Source organism: Muscardinus avellanarius, assembly GCF_963383645.1.
Source record: "Muscardinus avellanarius genome assembly, chromosome: 22".
Classification (NCBI taxonomy): Eukaryota; Metazoa; Chordata; class Mammalia; order Rodentia; family Gliridae; genus Muscardinus; species Muscardinus avellanarius.
Window position 1 is genome coordinate 4158470 of NC_137808.1, and position 23421 is coordinate 4181890.

At 44.1% G+C, this 23421-nt stretch overlaps 1 protein-coding gene across 2 annotated transcripts in view; it reads left to right on the top strand.

Annotated features, from left to right (window-relative positions):
- Positions 1–542: 542 nt before the first annotated feature.
- GRM7 (glutamate metabotropic receptor 7) overlaps positions 543–23421 on the top strand; it is a gene marked incomplete at both ends in the record, with an annotated part of 645729 nt that continues 622850 nt past the window's right edge. For both annotated transcript variants that reach the window (XM_080718117.1, XM_080718116.1), the window contains one exon: positions 543–1064. In XM_080718117.1, the coding sequence (XP_080574243.1) occupies positions 543–1064 (522 nt within the window). The remainder of the gene's footprint in view (positions 1065–23421) is intronic.

Here is a 23421-nt window from a genome sequence, read left to right on the forward strand (position 1 = left end):
GCGCCTCTGCGAGTGGGGGGCCAGAGCTCAGCCCGGCTTGCCACCCGAAATCCCTGGGTGCCCGGGGGACCGCGGAACTCCCCTGGCGAGGCAGTCTCCCCCCTCCCCAGCCGCCCACCCGCTGCCCCCCCCTTACCTCCGCACGCAGCCCCTCCCTGCGTGATGATGCAAGCTAGTGGCGGGGCGGGCGCGCGCAGGGTGGGGAGGGCGCGGGCGAGCCGAGGCAGGGAGGGAGGCAGGTGGTGGGAGGAGGAGGAGGAGGAGAGGGAGCCCGAAGACCATTTAAAGCGATAGCCATCCCTGCCGGGTCCCCAGTGCAGGCTGTGGGAAAGCGCGAGCGAGCGAGCGAGCCGGAGCGCAGGGCGCGGGGCTGGCGCGCGCCGGGGACCGCATCCTCTCCAGCTGCCCATCTTTGGGCGTCCCCAGCCTGTGCAAGTCCCCGGGCTTCTCCGGAGGAGCTCAGCCCCCGGGGTCCCGGACCTCCCGGTCCAGCCCACCGCCAGCCCCGCGGGCGCCGCCGCCGCCGCAGCCGCCGGCGCAGCATGGTCCAGCTGGGGAAGCGGCTCGGCGGCGCCCCGACTTTGATGAAGTTCCCCTGCTGCGTGCTGGAGGTGCTCCTGTGCGCGCTGGCGGCGGCGGCGCGCGGCCAGGAGATGTACGCCCCGCACTCCATCAGGATCGAGGGGGACGTCACCCTCGGGGGGCTGTTCCCCGTGCACGCCAAGGGTCCCAGCGGAGTGCCCTGCGGGGACATCAAGCGGGAGAACGGCATCCACAGGCTGGAGGCGATGCTGTACGCCCTGGACCAGATCAACAGCGATCCCAACCTGCTGCCCAACGTGACGCTGGGCGCGCGGATCCTGGACACTTGTTCCAGGGACACTTATGCGCTCGAGCAGTCGCTCACTTTCGTCCAGGCGCTCATCCAGAAGGACACCTCCGACGTGCGCTGCACCAACGGCGAGCCCCCCGTTTTCGTGAAGCCGGAGAAAGTAGTTGGAGTGATTGGGGCTTCGGGGAGTTCGGTCTCCATCATGGTAGCCAACATTCTCAGGCTTTTCCAGGTAGGGGGGCACTCCCTCGGGGCGGAGCGCGCCGTGGCGTCCTGTGCCCGCAACCTTAGCAGCTGTCTGGGACTCCAGGGGTGCAGGGTCAGGTCAGCCACCCCGCTTTTCCGTTCGGTCTAGATCCCGCCAGATCCCTTCTACCCCATCCAAGGAGGAGCCTGCCCTGGGTGCTGTGTTTCCCTTCCATCTTACCCCTGTCCGCACCCCCCCCCCATCCGTCCTCCTGGATTTATGGCCCCATTTACAAGAAGCAATCTGCGAAAAACAAGGCGATGATTTAAACGGCTTTGCATTGGAGTGAAATACGGTCCGAAAACAGGCTGGTTAAAGAGTGCAGGGCTCCCAGAAAAGCAGGCTTAGGCACAAGGAAAATTTTTTTAAAAGGAGATGCCTGGGAACTGGGCATTTCCGAACTCCCCGGGGCTTCCTACCCCTGACCCTCCTTTAGATAATTTGGAGAGGATCTTAAGAGCCACTTCTTAAACTGATGGCCGGGTTTAAAACTAGATGTGGAGATTAAAGAGCCCATCTCCCCTGGTTGGATTTCTAACCTGTAGCCAGTCTCCATCAAAGCCTGGGGCTCCAGGCGCCTGGACCTCCCTTAGTTGGGAGATGCTTGGGAAGGAAAACCGGACCCCCGGCTGGTTTCCTCCCAGCATTTTTTTTTTTTTTTTTTTTTGCACCCTCTAAATTGCATTTGCTCTCAGCCACTGGCAGGAGCTGGGTGATCAGCTTTCCACTGTTGCCACTTCAGCCCTGAGCCTGAGATGAGCTCATGCTAACTGTGAAATAAAATAGCTTCCCAGTGCCTGTGCCTCCTCCCTCGCCTCCTCCCTCCTCGCCACCTCCTGAATGCAGCCCCCAATCCCATCCACCTCGACTGAGCTCCCTGGGGAGGGAAGGGGAAGGCTGCAGGCGCCTGCCTGGGCCAGTGGGGTACCTGAGCAGGGCCCCAGGGTTCTCCTGTGTGGTTCTGGAGAGCCAGGCAGAAATGGGAGGGAGGCAGGTGGATCCCGGACTGCAGAGCAGTGGGCTCTCCTGCACTGGGCTCTTCCTGCAGCCTCTGCCCTGGCTCCTGCCCTGAATTATTGGTGGAAATGAACGTGTCCAGCTTCATAAAGCAAGAAGCCCAGGGGCCCAGGATCAGTGGGGTCCCTTCTATGCGCTTCTCCTTCCATCAGTTCATCTCCATCTTGAGATGGCCCTTTCCCAGCGCACGACTATGTGCGCTTAGTGGTGCCGAGACCCAGGTAATCCCTTACCCAGATGTGCTCCCCCCCCCCCAGCTGAAGGATTACCCCCTTCTCTACTACTGGTGCACTGGTGCTTGCTCCAAGGCCATGGGCTTTCCAGAGGGAACTCCGAGTGATTAAGCCTCCAGGACTACAAAGTTTCTTTCCAAGAAGAGGTGTGCATCCAGGTTTCGGTCTGGCTTGGCCCCTCTGGTCCTTGGGGCATCCCTGGTGCCTCCCAGGTGTGCCAGGGGAAGAGTTCTAGGTGTTTGCCACCACAGCAGTGCTTCAGAGGCAGACTTGCCTCTGGCTGGCTGGCTTTCAGGAACCTGGGCTTTTGTAATGCAAACCCAGACACACATCTCAGAGCTCAAAGCTGGGCAGGGGGGAAAGGGGGGGGGGCGTTAGGATGAGGCAGAGCAGATGAGGTCAGAGATAGAGACTGAAAACCTCAGGGTGGGGAGTGATCACAGCCTTTTCTTCCCAGCCCTGAGGCTCCCAGGCATGGTTTGTGCTTAGCACCTTGAAATAATTGTACTGCTCGCTCTCTTCACTCAGAGCTCCGGCATTGCCGCAGATGGGCCTATAAAAGGGGCGAAATGGTAAAGTCCAGGAAGGCACTGCAGGGTAGGCTCAGGGACGGTGCTTGCTGAGCACATTTCCAGGGGGAGCAGATTCCTCCTCTGGTGTTGGAACCTGAAGAATTTTACAGGAAACACACAGCTTGTCTTAGAATAGACCCCCCCACACACACGCACCCCTTGTTTCCTGAGCTGGGGAGACGCTGAGCACCGGTGTGACCAGTGTGGTTTGGGACTAAAACCATTCAGAGAAAACACTGTCATTATTCTCTAATTTGCAAATTGCAGCTATTCCTGTTGGGTTAAACAGCCGAGGGAGAGAGGGAGAAAGAGCCCCCCCACTTCTCACCTGCATTTGTTGAGAAGAGGTTGGCCATAGGAGGAATGCACAACTTGTAGCTTGTGGGACGAAGAGGATGCTACCGCTGGCAGTGGTGTGCCATCCAGGCTAGATATCGCCAGGTGGAAATCTGTGTATCAGTGATCAGTGTGTGTGTGTGTGTGTATGTGTGTGTGTATGTGTGTGTGTGTGTGTGTGTGTGTGCATGCGCGCACGCGTGTGCATAGATATATATCCTTTTCAATGCCTTTTTATTTGGCATGTGATCTTAGAAGCTCCTGGAACGCAAGTCCAACCCCCAGTTTTCCAGCCTCTCTCAGCCTGCAAACCAAGTGCAGAGAGAATACGCATACACCGCGCTATTGTTCACAGGCACAGACGGTTAAGGCGAAAGGGAAGAGAGGGTGCTGAATATCCTCTGGGATTTCAGGGTTCTGTTCAATTAAAATTGCCCTAAAGAAAACAAACTCCTCCAAATGCTTTGATTTTCAGCATCGTGCGCTTTGAGTTTCCTGTTTCCCTTCTGGCTCCCTGTGGGTTGCTGTGGGGGTGAGGTTGAGCTGATCCTTGAGATCTAAATTTAGTGGCCTGGGGGAGAATGTGGCTAGGGGCTCAGAAGGGAAGTTCTGGGTGCTGGGGAGGGGAGGGAGTAAAGAGATAGGGATAACAAATGTGGCTATAAAAATGAGGGCCCAAACAAGAATGAACACTCAGATAAATAGGCTGTCTGTGACTTGGGATTCTCATTTGCCTGCTGGGGCGCCCGGCTGAGGAGAGGAGTTGAGTCCCTTCCCACCCCAACCCCCTGTCTGTCTGTCTGTCTGTCTGTCTGTCTCTCTTTCCCCTCTGTATCCACACTGAATAGGTTCGTAAATGACAGGAATCATATCCAATGGGTCTTTCAAATTCAGGAATTTGAAGCTAATGAAATTAGCGTGAGGCCAGGGCTCTGCCAAGTAGAATTAAATCAGTTGCAACTGCCCTGCGATGCATTTTTCAGCCTCAAAGAAGCACCGGGGAGGAATTGCTGGAGATTTGTCCCCGAGCCTGTGCAAAATAATACTCTCCTAATGCTAAGAAAGATTAAACAGAAATTAATATTGAGTATGAGCAACATATTTTGAGAGAATAATCACAGAGTGGGGATGGCTTAATGTGGAGGTTATGTAACATGGTGACCAAAGGCTCCGTCTCCCCTGACCACTCTTTTATGGGCTATAAGGAAGATATATTTAATGATAATGTTTTTAATTTAAGCCTTCTGTTATTGACTTGCGTGCACATACTCTGAAAGCATAAATTACTTTTGCCACATCTCGATTCTGAATGAACACCATTTCACATGCAGTAACATGGTTCTACATGGTTCTAGACTGCTGATTTGGAACTGGGTGGCATGATTTGGAACTGGGTGGCATGTTCTCCTTTTTTTTTTTTTTTTTTTTGGTGGTACTGGGGTTCCTGGAAGCCCTTCTACCTCCAGGCTACACCCCAAGACCTATCTTATACTTTTATTTGGAAACAGGGTCTCTTAAGCCAGCGCGGCTGGCTTCAAACCTGCGCGATCCTCCTGTCTCCGCCTCCCAAGCGCGGGGATTACAAGCGTGCGCCACCACGCCCAGCCTACTTGTTCTTTATTATTCCCAAAAGTAACTAGATGGAAAAATAAAATGGCCAACTAACTCTGTAAGAGCATAATATAAAGATGACCCTTTAGGTCTTGCATTATAACAAAATTCACCTGTACATGGGTCAGTATTTTCCTTCCCTTTATGAAAACTTTATTATCATTTCAAACTTTTGGAAAATTTTTTATATATGTGTCCAGACTTTTCATTCCTCCCTTTAATCTTTCTCTTTCTCTCTCTCTCTCTCTCTGTCTCTGTCTTTCTTCTCTCTCTCTCTCTTTCTCTTTCTCTCCTCTTAATGTGCTATTACTATAGTGGGTTTTCTTTTTTTTTGGAAGGTAACTGTCCTTTTGAAATTTCATAAATATAGGTGTCACTGTCATTTGGCACAATCTCTATAACAATCTCTGCCTCCACATTTACTGTGTTTTAGGAAATTTTCCTACCAGATGGTGAGTGGGCATGTTTTAAAGGGGCAGTTTTTCAAAGAGCAGAGAAGGAAAGGATGAAGACGCGCACCTGCTCTACTTGAAGCTGCCTGGCCTTGGGGGCGCGTTTTATGTGCACACCACCATACGACTGGGGCATCTTTGAGCATTCTGCTTTCCCAGAGTAATTGGAACGGTGACAGCCTGTGCTTGGGCTTCACACACTTAAGAGTTTTAGCAAATCACAACAGCTCTGGTTTGTACCTACACACGGGCTCTTTCTCGGCTCTAAATGACCATAAGTAGGTCACGCAGCGAGCTCTTGCCTTAATCCTGCTATTACCCTAAATAAATCACTTCATTTTTCCAGGTCTCATTTTCTCCCCTTTTTATCTTTTAAAAAATGTAGCCTCTAGAGGGTTTTCTTCGGTTTGTTTAGATGGAGAAAACCAGCTCTTGCCAAGACTCCGTGAATTTGTCTTTTCAGTTTCTACTTTAAACTTTTAGTGAGTTTGGGGAACTATTTATTTATTTATTTATTTATTTACATTTTGATTCTAGATATTGAAGCTAAGGAAATTCTATCTCTGAGCCTCTGAGCTACACCCCCACCCCCAGCTTTTTTTTTTTAATTTGGAATCAGGATCTGGCTAAGTTGCTAAGGCTGGCCTCAAACCTCCAATCTTCCTGTCTCAGCCTTTCAAGTACTGGGATTATGGGCGTGCACCACCATGCCCGGCTTCTCTATTTTTAATATAATCTTTGTGGCTCAGTTTTGGGATTTTCAAGTCTGGCGTGCTTTACCCCTAAGGGCAGGCAACAGTTACGTTTACTATGACAATTCACAAAAGGTCCATGATTGAATTATTCCATGTTGCATAAATGAGCTCTTACATAACCATATACATATTTTAGTAAACATATGTGCACACCTGCCTGCTGACTCTGCAACATGTCCAGGCGTGGCTTTAAGCATCTGAGGCTGTCTTTGCCATCTTAATGCGGTTGAGAGAAAGGGCAAATGGTTCACATCAAGTGAACTGTATTCTATGGGGCTATCCTATCTGGAAACTTGGGAGCCAGACTCAGTTCCTTTCATTAAAGCAAATGTTTTGCTGATATCCCCAGGCACAGAAGCATTTTCATTGCATAATGGAATACAAAGTATATTAAACTCCTGGGTCCTGTACAGTAAGCCACAACCCTAACTCTATACTCAACATCCCCTTTTACTTTAAATAAGCAATTCATGAGAGCTGCAAACTCATTTTCTCAACACCTAAAATGCATTTATGATTACTATTTAAAAGCACATTAATGCAACAAATAATTAATGGACCTTTTGCGAATTGGCCCAATAAACATAAATATTGTCTGCTCTTAGGGAAAAACACAAAGACATAGAATCTTTATCTAGGACCATATTTATGAGACAGATATCATGCTATAATTTTTACTGTTATATTTCCAGGTTTGACAACTAGCCCCCTTTCCATTCTGTTTACTACCAACGGTTTGTTGAATCAAGTTAATAAACTCAAAGGTCAAAAATAAAATCTGTGCCATTAAAATAAAACACCTACCCCAACTTGTGAGAATAGTCATAATTTCTTTTCCATAATAGTAGTAGTGACCGTGAGGATGCTTTGAGTCCTCGCTATGAGCCACTGTGCCAGGGACTAAAAATACTCCACCTCTTCTAGTCCTCACAATGGTTCTGTAAATGTGCTTATTGTCATCTCCATTGTATTCAGGGAAATAACCTTTAGAGCCCAAAGTCACCCCGCTGGCGAGTGTCAAAGCCTGGGTCCAGACTCAGCTTTTCTGACCAGGCGCGGTGGTTAGCCACTATGCATTTGCCTATCCTGAAATCAGAGCGGTGGTTCAAAGACATCAGAGTTGCCAATTTATTTCATTCGTAAAACAAGATTTATTCTGTGCCTCCAAATGAAAGACACCCCTTCTCTGTTACTCAGCAAATAGTCCATGATGCAGGCATACATATGCAGGAGACTTTTCATTCAGAAAAATGAGAAAAGCTGCCTCCTCGGGTCCTGATTCAGTTCTCATCAATATGGGTTTCGATGGCTCTTGGTAAACTCAATTTCATTCATTCCAGACTTTCCGCAGAGCTCCAGTGGGGAAATCCATTACTCAGATATATGTGCAAAGTGAGAGGCCTGTACTAACACAATTGCTGAAGTCAGGTTGAGAGAGCAGAGGAAGCAGATCCTGATAAATGCAACACTAATGCTTGTGGGGGCCGTAGAAAGAAGGGCAGGAGAATTTTCAGTTTAATGCATGATTGTGCCTCTCACAATGAAAGTGCTGCAGCTTAATTATTTCTTAATTGGTCATCTGCAGAAGTATCCATCTCTGGGACTTGTGCCTTCACTATTCCCAGGCAGCCATCTCTTCCTCTGGGTCTTGCTAGAAGGCAGAAACTAAGCCACGTGGAACGGCTCAGCCCGCCGGCATTATGGTTTAGAACACCATAGTTCTGCACATCAATGTCGTCCTTAAATATTTCCATCATGTTTTAAACTTGACTATTTTCTGATGGGCTCAGCTCCAGCAAACACAGGGTATGTCTCCCAGGAGAAAGTATCCTCACCGAGGAATTATCAGAATTTTTCGTGAAGGTGTTAACAATCAAATTCTGGAGTTAGACCTGGATTTAAAGCCATGCCCCCTGCGTACTGTGCCTTTCATAGATTTCTTTTATCTTCAAAATGGGGGTAATCAAATGTGCCTGTGTGCTAGAGAGTACTGGGTAAATCTGCATTAAATAGGCATGCAAATATTTTGGCCCTAATTTTAACACATGTTTAGCAAATTTAAAAGTTATTCTTTATTTTCTTACCATCATTAAAGCTCACTGTTGCTTAAAGGACCACTATTGCTAAATTGTTGTAAATAACCATAGTAACCCTTCCTGGGATATACTCTTCTGTTTCTTGGATAGAATGGAAAAAAGTATATATATATATATATATATATATATATATATATATATATGTATATATACACACACACATATATATGAGATATATATATATATATATATATATATATATATATATCATATATAGTGTGTGTGTGTGTGTGTAGAAAGGAGAGGCTTCCTTGATGTGGAATGAGAGTTTCCATGCCCTGATTAAAACACATCATGAATCGCAAGGACTCATCATGGCAGAAAAACTCAGCGGAGTGGAAGGCAGCCAGCCCCAAGTCTGAATCTTTTTGCAACACGTGTCTAGCTGTAGAGCCTTGGGAAACTTACTTATCCTTATTTTTAGCGTTCCTTCTACTTTCCCCATATATAATTTTCCCGGGAAATATTTTTCAAGCCCTTTTCCGTGTGTTCTTGGCTAAGAAGTTGGGCATTGTGGGACAAGGAGGAAGAAAAGGGTGTGTTAAAGGTTGTGCTGCTGTCCTCCTGGAAGGATGCAGAGGTGGACTGAAATTCCAAATAGGGTGGCCGGGGAAGACTGCATGAGGCACATGTGGGCAGGGACCTGAGGCCCGCTGTTGACAGAGTGGGCTCCGGGAGCAGCCATGGCCAGCAAGAAGGCTCTGAAGCAGCACTGAGCCAGCGTGTGGGTAGGATGTCCGGGCAGCTGCTCTCGCCGTGTAGTTGGCGGACGGGAAGAAGCCAAAACAAGCTAAAGGCTAGAGACGGGATGGGGAAGCTGGTTAGGGCCTCAGATGCCACCAAGGACTTTCTGTTTTTTATTTTTTTATTTTTTTATTTTTTTAACTCTTACGTAGGCAGCCAGCGGGGGCATTCAGATGGTTGGCAAGATGTGGCTTTTCTTTAAAACAGGCTACCACTCCCTGAGGTATTGAGGATGAAGAGAAAGAGGACGGGGTGGGGTGGTGGGGGGAGACAGAGGCAGTCACGGGGGTCTGTGAGAGAGAGGCGGTCCGAGCCCTGGAGCTGGACGTCTCCGCAGAGCGTCCATGAGGTGACTCAGTTTGAAGGTTGCAGGTAGGATCTCCTAGACAGTGAATGTGGGGGGCCAAGGTAGGTCAGAGATGTGTATGGGAAAGGGCCGTTGCTCTCAGCTGAAATGGAGAAGGTTTGGTGTAGCAAGCCTAGAGGTTTACAGAACCGTTTTGAAGCCAGAAGGTTCAAAATGGTTTCCTGCCATTTGAACAGGAAAAGACGTTGGACACGCCATTGGGCATGCATCGTCTGTAATTCTGTTCTTACTACGAAGGTATTAAAAATAATTATAGGAGCTGTGCATGGTGTCACATGCCCGTCATCCCGGCACTTGGGAGGCTGACACAGGAAGATTGCAGGTCTGGGGTCAGCCACAGCAACTTAGAGAGACCCTTAACCACTTAGTGAGACCCTGTTTAAAAAAAAAAAAAATAAGGCTGGAGTTGTAACTTGGAGGTAGAATGAGCCTGGGTTCAGCTCCCAGTACCAAAATTATTAATAAGTATAATAATTATACACTTTAATATAGTTACTATAATAATATAATTATAATGTAGTAGTAATTATTATTTAATGGATGAGATGTGTCTTGAGATAGTCTAGTATGCCTAGTATGCACAAGGTCCTGGGTTCTATTCCTGTGCACCACACATGTGTATACATACACACACACACACACACACACACACATACACACACACTAATTACATGAAACGGTTTACTTTCGAGATTAAACATGATATAATATTAGCAATGTGGCTTCTAAAACCTCCTTAATGATTAGTTAAACACAATTATCAAACATGAAAAATTATGTAGTTTATTTTTGCAGTAGAACTGAACACAGTGGCATCTCATTATCCTAGTGATATTTGTGATAGTTATTTTAGTCAGATGCTATTAGTAGATACATTTAGGAGAAATGTTTTTATTTCTTCTCTTTCTTACTGATATTGTAGTTACAACCATATTTTCTAAGGTATAAATTAATTGTGGGAAACAATTCAGAACGGTTTAGTTAGTGTAGTAATATTTATTGTTATTATTGTTTATTATTATTATTATTATTATTATTATTTTGGTGGTCCTGGGGTTCCTCTGGGCTACACTCCCAGACCTATTTTATATTTTTATTTGGAAACAGGGTCCCTTAAGTCAGCGAGGCTGGCTTCGAACCTGCGCGATCCTCCTGTCTCCGCCTCCCAAGTGTGGGGATTACAAGCGTGCGCCACCACGCCCGGCGTATTATGTTAATTATTATTCATTTATGCTTCCTCAAACTAAGTTAAGAATTTTAGGCAGTTACCAAGGTATTCAAGAAGAAATAAGATACCCATATGCATACCAGACACAGCAGCTTTGAACAGTCTTACCAGGCATTTCCCCATTTTCATGAACTTGTTTTTATTCATTTTTCCTTTTGGCCCAGGATCATACTCCTCAGGGCCTTGCACATGATAAGCACGCACTCTTATCTAGAGCTGTTCCCCAGCTCTTCTTTCGCTTCTATGTTCTATTTTAAATTTTGGGACTGATGGTGTACACAGGAACATCTACCTCTAAGCTCCTTCCCCAGCCTTTTTTTATTATTATTATTTTGAAACAGGATCCCAGTAAGGTGCAGAGCGTCTCGCTAAATCGCTGAGGTTGGCCTCAAACCTGAGACCCTTCTGTTCCAGCTTCCCAAGTACTGGGATTACCAGCGTGCACCACCACACCTGGCCTCCATCCACTTCTGAAACTGAAAACATGGTGGGGGGATTTGAATCTCCCCAGTTTAAGTTTTATTTAGACATTTGCAAGCCCTTAAACAGTCTCCTTAGCTGAACCTAAATTTTGTTCCTTTTTCAATTGGCCACCGGATATTGGTCTAAATAGGCACTTGCGATCGGAATGCATGGCCATGTTTCCTGTACACATCTATAATTTTATTTTAACACTGTCAATTATGCAAGCTATATTTTAATTATAATCATAACACATTTTGTATCAACACACATCCATTTCTAGCGTTCAGGGGGAGAGCAGCATGTAATAAATTTTATCAAAACACAGCATCTGAAGAACAGAACAGAGGGTAATTGTGTAATGCCGTAGTAACTATAATTAAGTCCAGTAGAACTGGCATAATAGAATTAAGGTAAAAAACAACAGCACTCGGAGCCACCGGTGACTTCCTCTTGTCTACCCCTTCACACCAGGGAAAAAGACTTAGCCCCTTTGGGGATAGAAAAAGAGAAACAGGCCAGTGGATAAGTTCTAGGCTAGGAAGAGGTGTACTGTTACTGTGAGACACTGCCTTTGGGATGGGGAAGACCCCGTAGCTGGGACCGTCGTTTTCTGGAAGAGTTAAGCTCAGTGCCAAGACACCCAACTGTCCTCATGAGTAAGGAGAGTACTTCTACTTTAAGCCTTGCCTCCTGTTTCTTGATAGCTTATTAAGAAGATGACCACAAGACTATTTCATAGAAGGCAAAGGGCACTGTTGAAATGATGGGCCACCTCTCCCCTGGCATTCAAGTTCTCTCTCGCTTTCTCTCCTGACCTCTTTATTTCTCTCTCTTCTTCCTGGGCTTACGCAAGTTTGGAGGGCAAGAACAACACATGGGAAAAGTTTGTTGGACTCTTTATATCTCCAGAAGGCAGCATAGCAAGCGGTTAAGAGTATAAATGCAGAATCCTGGCGTGGTTGTGCTTGTCACTAATCCTAGTACTTGGGAGGTTGAGAAAGGAGGATCACAGGTTCAAGGACAGCCTCAATGACTTAGCAGGATTCTTAGCAGCTTAGTGAGACCCTGTTTCAAAATAAAAAAAATAAAGAAGGACTGAGGGTATAGCTTTGAGAGGTAGAATTTCCCTGTGTTCAATCCCCAGTACCACAAGAAAACAAAATAAAAAGAGTACAGGTGCTGAGCGTAGGCCAAATCCCTGTTTTTATTTGCTTACTATGTGAGCTTGGGGAGTGAAACTGATTACCTGGGGCTCATCAGTCTCACCTGTAAAATAATGGCCATAGTTTTCTCCACTAAGAAGTGAGTGATACTCATGTCAAGCACCTAATATAATGACTATGGTCCAACGAGGTCTGTTATTTATTAGTAGTATTGTTAGTTGGTTTTAATAGCACCTGTCTGGTTGCTGTCATACTTAGGCCTTATTCCATTGTCCCTCGGCCCCACATTCTTGAGATTTCCACGTATGAGAGCAGGGTTGTCAGCGAGAATTTGCTCCCCGCCATTGCGAATTCAGTGAGGTTAGGCCAGGCCGCAGGAGTGCATCATTGGTGTTCACAGAAACAGCCCTTTACCTGGGGACACAAGTTGAGTGACAAAGCACATCAGAGTCGAGGAGAGAGTGTTTTCTCTCCTCTCTACCCAGGTAAGAGCCTGATAATTGAGGCAGGAGAACCAAGCAAATGGAAATTGCTTCCTTTCCTAGCTGTGTACTTGAGCACAAGTCAAACAGGCCGACATTGAAGTCGTTTCTAATATTCATTGTTGGTGCGCCCGCTCATCAGGTACCAACACTGGGTCTGAGGGCTTACTATCATCTCTCGAAGCCTGAGCTGATAGCCCTAAGAAAGGAATAATATCAGAACCCACTGCATCCAGCCGAAGAACAAAAGGAGAAGTTCTTTGAAAGCACTGGGTACATTGGTTGGCATATAGTAAGGGCTCAATTAATATTTGCTGCCATACCTATTTTTACTGATGATGATAATGATAATTATTTTATGTGGTGCAAGGGATATAACCTGGGACATTGTACCAGATATACCCCGAGACCTTTTCATTTGTTTTGAAACAAGGTCTCCCTAAGTTGCTGAGGCTGGCATGGAACCTGCGATCCTCCTGTCTCAGACTCTCAAATACTAGAATTACAGGCATGTTCCATAATGCCCAACTCACTGCTGACAATTAATGCTCGGTGGTCGGATACATCTGAGGCCCTTCCTCTTCTTAGAATGTATGTACTGTGGCTTACATTTATCAAGCCTCAGGGACTTGAGAGTCCTTCACCTGTACCCCAGATAGAGCCAGCTCTGGAGGACCAAGCGCATCAGTACCACCACCACCATCACCACCATCACCAGCATCGTAATTACCGTCATTATCAGCATCACGTCACCACCCACTGCCCAGACCAGACACTTGCTGTGTAGTAGGCACGGAGCCCATGTATGCGCTGGATCATTCGGTTTCCCTACTTGGGTAGGAGAGATCAGGATCATTTTAGAGATAAGACACCGAGGTGTTGAAAAGATAAACATTGTGACTCACAGTGAGGGGAATGGAGCCAGGATGCTCAGCTCCTCTCTCTCTGACCTCGATAACCCTCAGACGTTGTTTTCCTACATCCAGGGGAGAAGCTTATCTCTGGGGCACATCTGTAGAGTAGAGCTGACTCTCCATCTTTCTGTCTCCCTGGCCCCCGTGCCGCTCCTCACAAAGGGAGGAAGGGCCTCTTTAAAGGTTAAATGGAACCTCCACCCCTCAGCCTTTCCTCCATCTGCGAGTCCTCATCTCATTTCCTTGCTGAGAACCCCTCCATGTTCACTTTGGCACTTACCTTGACCTTTTAGTATTTTTACTTTCTCTGTGTGACTCATCCACTCTATTTAAAGTTAATTTATTTGAGGTCAAGTGCGGGGTCTTACTCATCTTCAAGTCCCATTATCTTCCATAGCATCGAACTCTGTGCTTTCAAATTGTAGGATTTCTGCAAATATTTCCTTGAGTTTTGCTGAATTATGCTCAGTCATGCATAGAAAGCTGTACAGAAAAATGCTTTCTTAGAAGGGAAACATTTTAAATAAATGTGTAGCTTTTTTAACAGAATATTACCAAGTTCGTGGTTCTATAGATTTTTTTTCTCCTATTGTGGTTGAGTGCAGGCTGGACATCCCTAATTCCTAAATGAAGAGTCTGAAATGCTGCAAAATTGGAAACTTTTTGAATACCAATGTGCCACAAGAGAAAAGCTCCATTTGATCTCATGTTCGAAGTCATGGTTCACATGCAAACACACTGAAATATCTTGCAGAATTACCACTGAGGCTACATAAATAGGCGTACATGAGACAAATGAATTCTGTATTTAGACACAAATCCCATCCACAAGATGGTGTATTCTGTGTATGCACATGTTATTTGCATATGATGTGCAAATATTCCAAAATCCGAAAAAAAAAATCTAAAATCCAAACCACTTCTGGCCCCAAGTACTTCAGGTAAGGGAGACTCAACCTGTAATTCGTGTTACCTTATTTTATCATGTACTGATAACCTTGAGCTTCTTCTATCAAGACTGCTTTGAGGTGCGTTTTTCCATCATGCTGGTTCATCCCTTCACAGTGCCTTCCTTTGATCATGGCGGAGGTGGAGGATGGTAAGAGATGTATCTTAGACCCATACTTTAGTTTTCTGGAAAAGTCACTTAAAGAAGTATAATCCTTCCATATTTCTACTGAAAACCATTTTTTCCCCCCTGAATTGGGGATCAAAGATAGCATTCTATCTCTGAGCTATACTCCCAATCTCTTTTTACTTTTCATTTTGAAACAGGCTCCCTCATTTAGCCACTGGTGGTCTCACAAAGTTGCTGAGGCTGGCCTCAAACCTGAGATCGTCCTGTCTCCGTCTTCCAAGCACTGAGATGGGATGCATGCATCACCACACCTGGCTAGAACATCCTCTTTTACATATAGTTTCACTCACTAGGGGAGTGTGAGGTTCATCCTAATTTGGTCATCTTTTCCTCATCATTCTTACTGGGAAGGGAGCAGGCAGAAAGGAAGAAAGTCATCATAGAAGAAGTCAAGGGGCTCTGGGTAGGAGCCAGTGCCCGGGGTGTGTTTGTTTCAGCATCTCTCTCTGCCCTATTCATATTAGCTAACACCTCGAGCGCTTCCTAGGTGCCAACCTCTGCAGTCGGATTGTGTCGTTGATGCCAGATAGTCAGACAGTAAAAATAGATAATACTGCCATCCCCATAACACCCACGTTAGGAGCAGAGCCTCAGAAATTGTTATTTGCTCATGTGAACATCTGCTGGAGGTGGGCCTTGAACTGACAATCACACTTTTTCTTTTTTTTTTTTTTTTTGGGAGATGGTACTGGGGATGGAACTCAGGGGCATTCTACCTCCGAGCTACACCCCCAGCCCTATTTTTTTTTTTTGTTATTTATTTTAAAGTGGTCTCACTAAGTAGCCGAGGCTGGTCGAGAACCTGCGATCTTCCTGTCTCCGCCTCCCAAGTACTGGGATTACAAGCACACACCACCGTGCCCTGCTAACAGTCAGACATTTTAACCACTGAATTAAATCAGTGTGGCTCTCAGGGTGGATTTGTCTCTGTCTTCTCCTCGGCTCCTTTGATAGTTCTTTGTCTGGCTGCAAGCTGATCAGGAGTGGGAGGAATTCTAGACTTTTGAATAGTATTTTATTTAGGTATGGGCAAAGGGTGTTCTGGGATAACAGTTGATCATGTTATTCCACATATATTGCATGTCTACTCTGTATGAAGGCATTTCAAAGCTCGTGAACCATCGCACTGCACGCACTCCCCTTCCTTGCTTCCCCCTCAGCTTGGGTGGGTTTGGCTGGCGTGTAAAGACTCAGTGCTGGCAACCTGGCTGGGATCACGCTGCCAAAATCAAGACATACGTTAGTTCCCAGGGTCCCAAGGCTGTAGGTCAGCAGCACACTCGGGTTGTACTAATTGTGCCTGGAATTTATGATGAAAATAGACTTGAATTCGCACATAGAAAGTACCTGCCTGCCTTCAGACCTCATGTGTCACCAGCCAGCAACTACCTGCCCTCACCCTCTACTGCTTTATATAAAAATATTTTTATTGGCGCATTGTACGGCTACATCATAGTGAGAACCAGGGATATAAACATAAAGGAGCACGTGCATACAACCCATATTCTCTCTCCCTCACCCGTCCTCCCTCCCACACGTGTTGGTGAGGTTGGTAGTGAGAACTTTATGCACGGAGGTAAGCTTATTTGAAATACTCCCTTCCTAGGCCCTTGTTTTCCACACTCCACTCCTGTCCCTACTGGTCTCTCTCCTCCTTTGACTAAATTTCCTTGTGTATCTATTTTCTCTCTAGTTTCCTGATCTGAGAGAAAACCTTTTGGCCTCGTGAGGCACACCGATCTCACTTAACATAATATTGTCTAGTTCTATTCCAAACGGTGCAGATGACATAGTTTTGTTCTTGTTCATGGCTGAGTAGAGTTCCAGTGTGTGTGCAGACCAGTTTCTTTATCCATCATCTCTGGATGGACACATAGGTTGGTTCCAAAACGTGGCTGCTGTGAATTCTGCTGCTCTAAACATGGGTACGAACGTACCAGTCGAGTATTTTAACCGCAACGCTTTTGGAAAGAAATCTAGGAACGGTACGGTTGAGTCATGTGGTGGTTTTCTTTCTAGTCTCTTGATGAGGCTCCACCCTCATCTCCCTAGTGGTCATACTAAATTTAAAATCCCACCAACAGAATATAAGAACCCCTATTCCCCCACATCCTCACCAGCTTTTACTATTGTTTGTATTCTTGATGGTTGCCATTCTAATTGGAATTAGATGGGATTTCAATGTTGTTTTATTTGCATCTCCAGATTGCTAATGGTGCTCACGATTTTTTTCATATGATTTTTGGCCCTTTAACACCTTATTTCCCTTATGGATAAGCACTAAACAATGGGACAGGGGCCTATTCTGCCCCGGTGACTCCATCATGAATGAAACAATGGTGTTTCAAATACGCTTCCAGTGACTTGTAAGGTAGACCCGTGTTCCATCGTAAGAGTAGAAACGGTATTCCTTTACAATTTATCATGAAAAATAGGTCACGAGATAACTTCCTCAGTTTAAAATTTTTATGTAAATATATATGAACAATTTGAAATTATTTAAAATGCTTATTTTTCTCCTGCTAGCAAGTAGCAAATAAAATTATTCGCATCCATACACAGACGCATAGGGAAATAGATGATTAGATTTAATTCAGTAGCTCACTTTTTTTTTTTTTTTTTTGTAGATGTGGGGCTGGGATTTTAGATCTGAATAAAATATTTCTCCTACTTTCCACAAGAAAATCACATGAATTTAAGACCAATACAGCCTGTCTCAAATGTCTCAGTGCAGTTTTAATCTTTAATAGCTTCAGAAGGATGGGATTACACAAATACTCCCGAAAAATCATTTAAAAGTTTAATTATTTAACTTTTCCTAATACTTATTTACACTTGTGAATTTTGAAGAGTAAATATTTAATTGTGTTTATTTCCTTCTGCCCTTCTGATGGGAGATGGCAAACATGGAAAGACAAAAAATTAAATATGCATTTTCAGAATTATCAAAACTTAATAAATGGCAAAAATTTAAATAATTAAACATCCAAAGGGTGCTTTTTCACGAGTTCAGTATTTCTTCCCTTGGAGTAATTCATCCTGAAGTTTTACTGAGACTTTGGGGACACCCCATTTAATGAGTAACCCTACTTTGCCTAGAATTGTAAGATGCACCAGGGATTCCAGAGTTGGACTTAAAATAATAAAACAAACAGTAAATACCTTTGGACAAGGGAGAAAATAGAACAATAAGCCATGCATTAGAAATGGCAGAGATTCTCAGGCATCAGTGTGCAGAAGAATCACAATAGCAAGCATGCTCAGACAGCAGATTCCTGGACTCTGTCCAGCCAGACAGGTGCGAGGTCTTGGAGATCATATTTTTGTTGAACGTCCTCAGGAGAGTCTCAGACAGATGGCTCAATTCACAAGTATTCTCAAATTTTAGCATCTATCAGATCTTCCTGAAAGTCTGGCTAAAACACAGATTGCGGGGCTCGGCCCCAGGGTTTCAAGATACTAGGTTTTCTAGTATCAGTGTTGCTCACAGGGCTGGTGGTCCACTTATCACTCTCTGAGAAACTCTTATTTCTAGAAAACATTTTTAGTACTGAATTGGGTGTGTGCTGAAAGATTTGTTTACAAAAAGCCTTAAGAAAGGCAAAAAGGCCTCTCCCATAAATGGGCCCAAAGTAATAACACTAGCTAGAGTATATCAGGAATAGCAAGTTCTTAATAACCTTACCTGAATTTCCCTGTTTCTTTCTTCAGAGAAGGCACGTGGGCATTCTTTATTGTCCCCACTTTATGGAGAGTACAGAAAACTTCATTATTTTTTTTTAATTTAAGATCAATACATTTTTATTTAAGGAATTTCGCATGTCCTAACTCCTTTGCTGTCCACGAGGGTCACCTCAGGTGACGTTCTGAATCTACCTTCCTTCCTTCTTGTCCCCTCAAGCCCACAATTCTTTGATTTGGGCTGCTTTTCTTTCCAGCTGAATTACAGATGTACTCATGACAACCTCAGAACTCCATCTAACATCCTTGGGATGTAGTTTCTTGGAGCAGCTGACTGTAGCATCACTCTTAAGCTCAATGATCCTGCCTGGTTCTCCATTGTTGACACCGTCTCTAAACAGGAATTACTTCAAATCATACTCGTTCTCAGCACCCAGCAATAGTGCAGATCTGTGGGACATGCCCATACATAAGAGAAAAATAAATTATTAGTCTTTCAAACTTTTTGTCAGAGAAGTTCATTAATTTAGCCTCTCGGTCCTATAACCTAAATAGTGGCTAGTAGATTAATACTTCAAATCTAAGCCAGGCGTGGTGGCACACTCTTGTAATCCCAGGACCTGGGAGGCTAAAACAGGAGGATCGCAGGTTCAAGGCCAATCTCAGCTACCTAGTGAAGCCCTCTGCAACTCAGTGAGACCCTGTTTCAAAAGGTTTCAAAATAAAGAATAAAAAATAGAGATGGGGTATAGCTCAGAGGTAGAATGCCCCCCGGGTTCCATCCCCAGTACCACACACATACACACAAAAAATTCAAATTTAAAAAGTCTAATTTCGGAGTCCACACTCTTTTTTAAAACCAGTATTTTAATTGACTCATAACTGTATCACAGATATAGGGCACAATGTGTTATTTTAATATATGCATGTAATATGGAATGATCAAGTCAAGGTAATTAGCATATTTATGACCTCATTTACTTGACATTTTTTATGTGGGAATACATTTGCAATTTACCCTCTTCATTATGTGTGAACCTATAGTTCACCATACTCTTACCCATTCTCCTATGCTTATTTTGATGAACTGTCCTGGTCCTGCATATGTTTTGTTAGGCTTTTGAATGTTCTCGAAGAAGTGGACAGGAATAAAATGTTGTAATCAAAGATTTTCTAAAGGACTGACCCAAGTTCAGGTAGGAGATAAAGTAGAGATGAAATATTGCCATTTTAAAAAATTGCGATGTGCCTGAACACTTCTGGAGGAGTGCCCCTCCCTTCACAACTGTCCAAAGCATGTCTAATTTTGAAGAATCGAGGCGTATATTTTTGAGAAGCTGAGGAGGAGAGTGACCTCATATTACAAATTTAGTTTATTGGAAAAAACATTGGTCAAAATAACAGAAATTTAAGAAAAAGAGCATGCCTTATTCTTCTCCAGTGACAAGATAGATGGCTCAGCTGCTGATGGCCATCAACAAGACCTGGAGTCCTTTCTGTCATTTCTTGTGTTGGCTGCTTCCATCTCCAGAGTCGTCGGATGGCTGTCTACTAGAGTTCTACTTGGGTTTCTCCTCACTTTCACCAGGAAGAAAGAAAAGATGAAGAGGAGTAAAGTCAAAGTCAGGGAGCTCATTATTTGCCAAAGTTGTCCTCCCGACTTCTACTCCAACGCAGGGATCTGATAGCAAGAACTGTGGGGTAAGATGCTCAATGTCTACACAGGTTCCCTTCCCAAGCGCCCCAAATGGACACCACCAGACTCTATTTTATTTCATTTATTTTACTTTGAAGAATGGCAGGGAAATATTCCTTATCTGTAAATAGCCTCTTATAAAGAGTACAACCATGTAATTATACAACCCCCTAGAGAGCCTTGTTCTTCTAAAAACTCTGAAAAATGTTCAAGGTTAAGGACATTTAGATCTTAATTTAGCAGCATGCCGTTGATTATCCTGGAATGACATATTCCCTCTCTCTCTCTCTCTCTCTCTCTCTCTCTCTCTCTCTCTCTCTCTCTCTCTCTCTCTCTCTTCCCCTCCTTCCCTCCCTCCCTTTCTCCTTCCCCCTCCCTACTCCAGATGTTATATCAGGCTTTAGCAACTCTTCTGGAAGAAGTGGAGAGAGGATTTTTATGCTTCACATATAAACACTATGAATCTTTTGGAAGTAAAATCTATTTAGGGGCCAAAAGGCACTTCGTGTCATTATTGTATTTTTCACCTCTCTACATTTTCACAAAGTTTCCTTTCCCGGATGCCTATGAGAAAATCTATTTGATACGACCCGTCTGTTTCTCCTATGGAACTTCTTTATTAGAATTCATCAGCCTTCCATCTCTCTTTGTCAGAGACACTTTCCTAGGCCTTTACTCCATCTTCTTTTATTAAACTATTTTCATTATAATTTTTTGGGTGCTTGCCATTTATATTTCACAGTGAGAGTCACAGGGATCCATTTACGTATTCAGACATCCCTGGGTGTGTTTCTCTCTGGATTTTGCCCGCTCTCCCCTTCTCCCTTTGGGCACATGTTAGTGAGATTGATAGTGATACTTTCTTGTATGAGCATAACACTTCGATATTTTTCCTTCCTCACACCTCTTTTTCCCTTCTCTTCTCCACTTTCCGCATCCTCTTTCACTATTCTACTGGCTTTTCTCATCAAATAAGGCCCTTGATTTTCTAAGACCCGCTGATCTCAGCGTAATGTTTTCTAGTTCCATCATTTTCCGACAGATGACATATTTTTGTCTTTCTCCTCTCTCAAGCTATAGGAGAAATTTGCTGTGGCTTCTCCAGAAGCTTGGAGAACTTCTCTCTGTAAAAGAGGAGAGCTATGGATTAGCTGAAAAATGTAAACAATCCTAGAATGTTTCTGAGAATTAAAAAATAAGATGAAATACAAGCAGTAGAAGACACTAGAGTTCATTCTATAAGAACACATTCTTTTACAAGTAAACGACTGAGGTCTAAGAACATGTGTTCTAGCCAGGCATGGTGGCGTAGGCTTATAACCCCAGTACTTGGGAGGGTGATACAGGGTGGATTGGATTGCAGGTTCGAGGCCAGCCTCAACTCCTTAGTGAGACCCTCTGCAACTTAGTGAGACCCTGATTTCAAATAAAGAATAAAAAATAGGGCTGGGGGTGGAGTTGGAGGTAGAATGCCCCTGGATTCAATCCCCAGTACTACCAAAATAACTAAATACAAACGTGTTCCATAAGAAGCAGCCAGAGACAAACCCTCACTGTCCGTGGTGGTGTGATGTGTTGGAAGTTAATTTCACACAGCAAGGACCTTGGTGGGTTGGCGATCAGTTTTTCTGCTAATTGGTGCAGGACCTTCCCATCTTCATCTAGTGATTTGAAAGGTATCGTGATTTCACTCCAAAGGCTCTACCAATTTTACTCTGTATAGCTTTTATCAATTCTTAAATGATTAATTTTAGGTAATACATTAATATTAATGCCCAAAGGGCTGAATTTTCTTTTTAATACACCAGGCCATAGTGTAAAATAATTGGAACATTAGAGAAATTTAATGTTCTTTAAATTATGAAAGCAATACAGAACTCATTGTTGAAACTGCACAGATTAAGAATATATAAAGCTGGTTGTGGTGGTGTAGCTGGTAATTCCACTACTTGGGAGTTAAAGACCAGCCTCAGCAAGTAGTGAGAAATTAGCAACCTAATGAGACCCTGTTTTCAAAACAAAATGTTAAATGGGCTAGGGGTGTAGCTCAGATAGAGCTCCTGGGTTCAATCCCCAGTAAAACACACACACACACACACACACACACACACACACACACACACACACCAAGTAAAATTAACTCAAGTATCACTTCAAATAAATAATTTTTATAATCTGTGGGACTTTTTGTAAGAGCACACAAACACAATATATACATTTAATAATTATATTGGGCCAAACTCAAAACTATCTTGTAACTTTTCTTTTTTACCTAGTAGAGTACTATGACCATGAACCCATGTCGGTCATTAAGAACCTGTAGCATAGTTTTTAATGCATGAGTCTCATTCCACCGTGCGCTTCCCCTATTCCCTGGCGCTCCCTCAGCATCCAGTTGGGCTCTCTTCCTGTTTTGCTACTTTAACGCTGAGAAGAAGATTCTTACTCACATGTCTTTGAGCATTTCTTTCCTTAGAATCACTTCTCAGGAGTAGAATAACTGCCATTCAGTTTCAGTTGTATTGACATATATAGTTCCAGAAAGGTGACACTAGCTCACTTTTCCTTTAGCAATTTAACACCATATGTGGTTCCTCACATTCTGGTCAGTACTGGCATTATTCCCTTATTTCATCCATGCCACTTCTAATTTATCACACATTATTTTATTCTTGCAGAATTCTTTGATAATGTCCAGTATGTTCCAGATTCCTTTACTGAACCGAGGTATGAAGGAAATTGTCATCCATTCCCCCATATTTTATCATCAATTTATTTCCTTTTTGATGGTATGGAAATAGGAGTCTCTTATTTTTTGTTATGATGGTAAATAATATCTCTCTCCTCGGAAGAGGATTATAGGCTGTATGACTTAGTAAAAGGATATTTTATAAGATGGGCATGGTAAGCAAAAAAGAAGAGAGGGATGTTGCTCAGTGGTAGAATGCTTGGTTCCATCCCCATGGTGTGTATGGGTGGTGACACCATAAATCACACTCATGAACTCATTGATATCAAGACGGAATTCTAGGCTCTATATTCACTATCAGATAAGTACAATTAGTTTTTGAATGAAATCTTCATATTTTCAAGAATTGCCTGGGATAGACCTAGCGGCAAGTAGAATAGGAGGAATAGGGGAAGCAAGGCTTCTCCAGAAATATGGAAAAAATGGAAGTGTCTTCTCCAGAATATCCAGGGCTTTCCACTGTGAGGCACCTGATCCTTGGGGTTCTCTATTCAGTCATGTGCCTTCATGCTGGAGGAGTAGATTGAGATGTCAAGGCAACTGTTTTTGGTCTCCTCTGGAAAAGAGCAAAGAGTTCTGTGTAGAGATGGTTAGTCCATGGGCCAGGGACTTGAAACTCTGTTATGACCCTTACAGTCAGCTT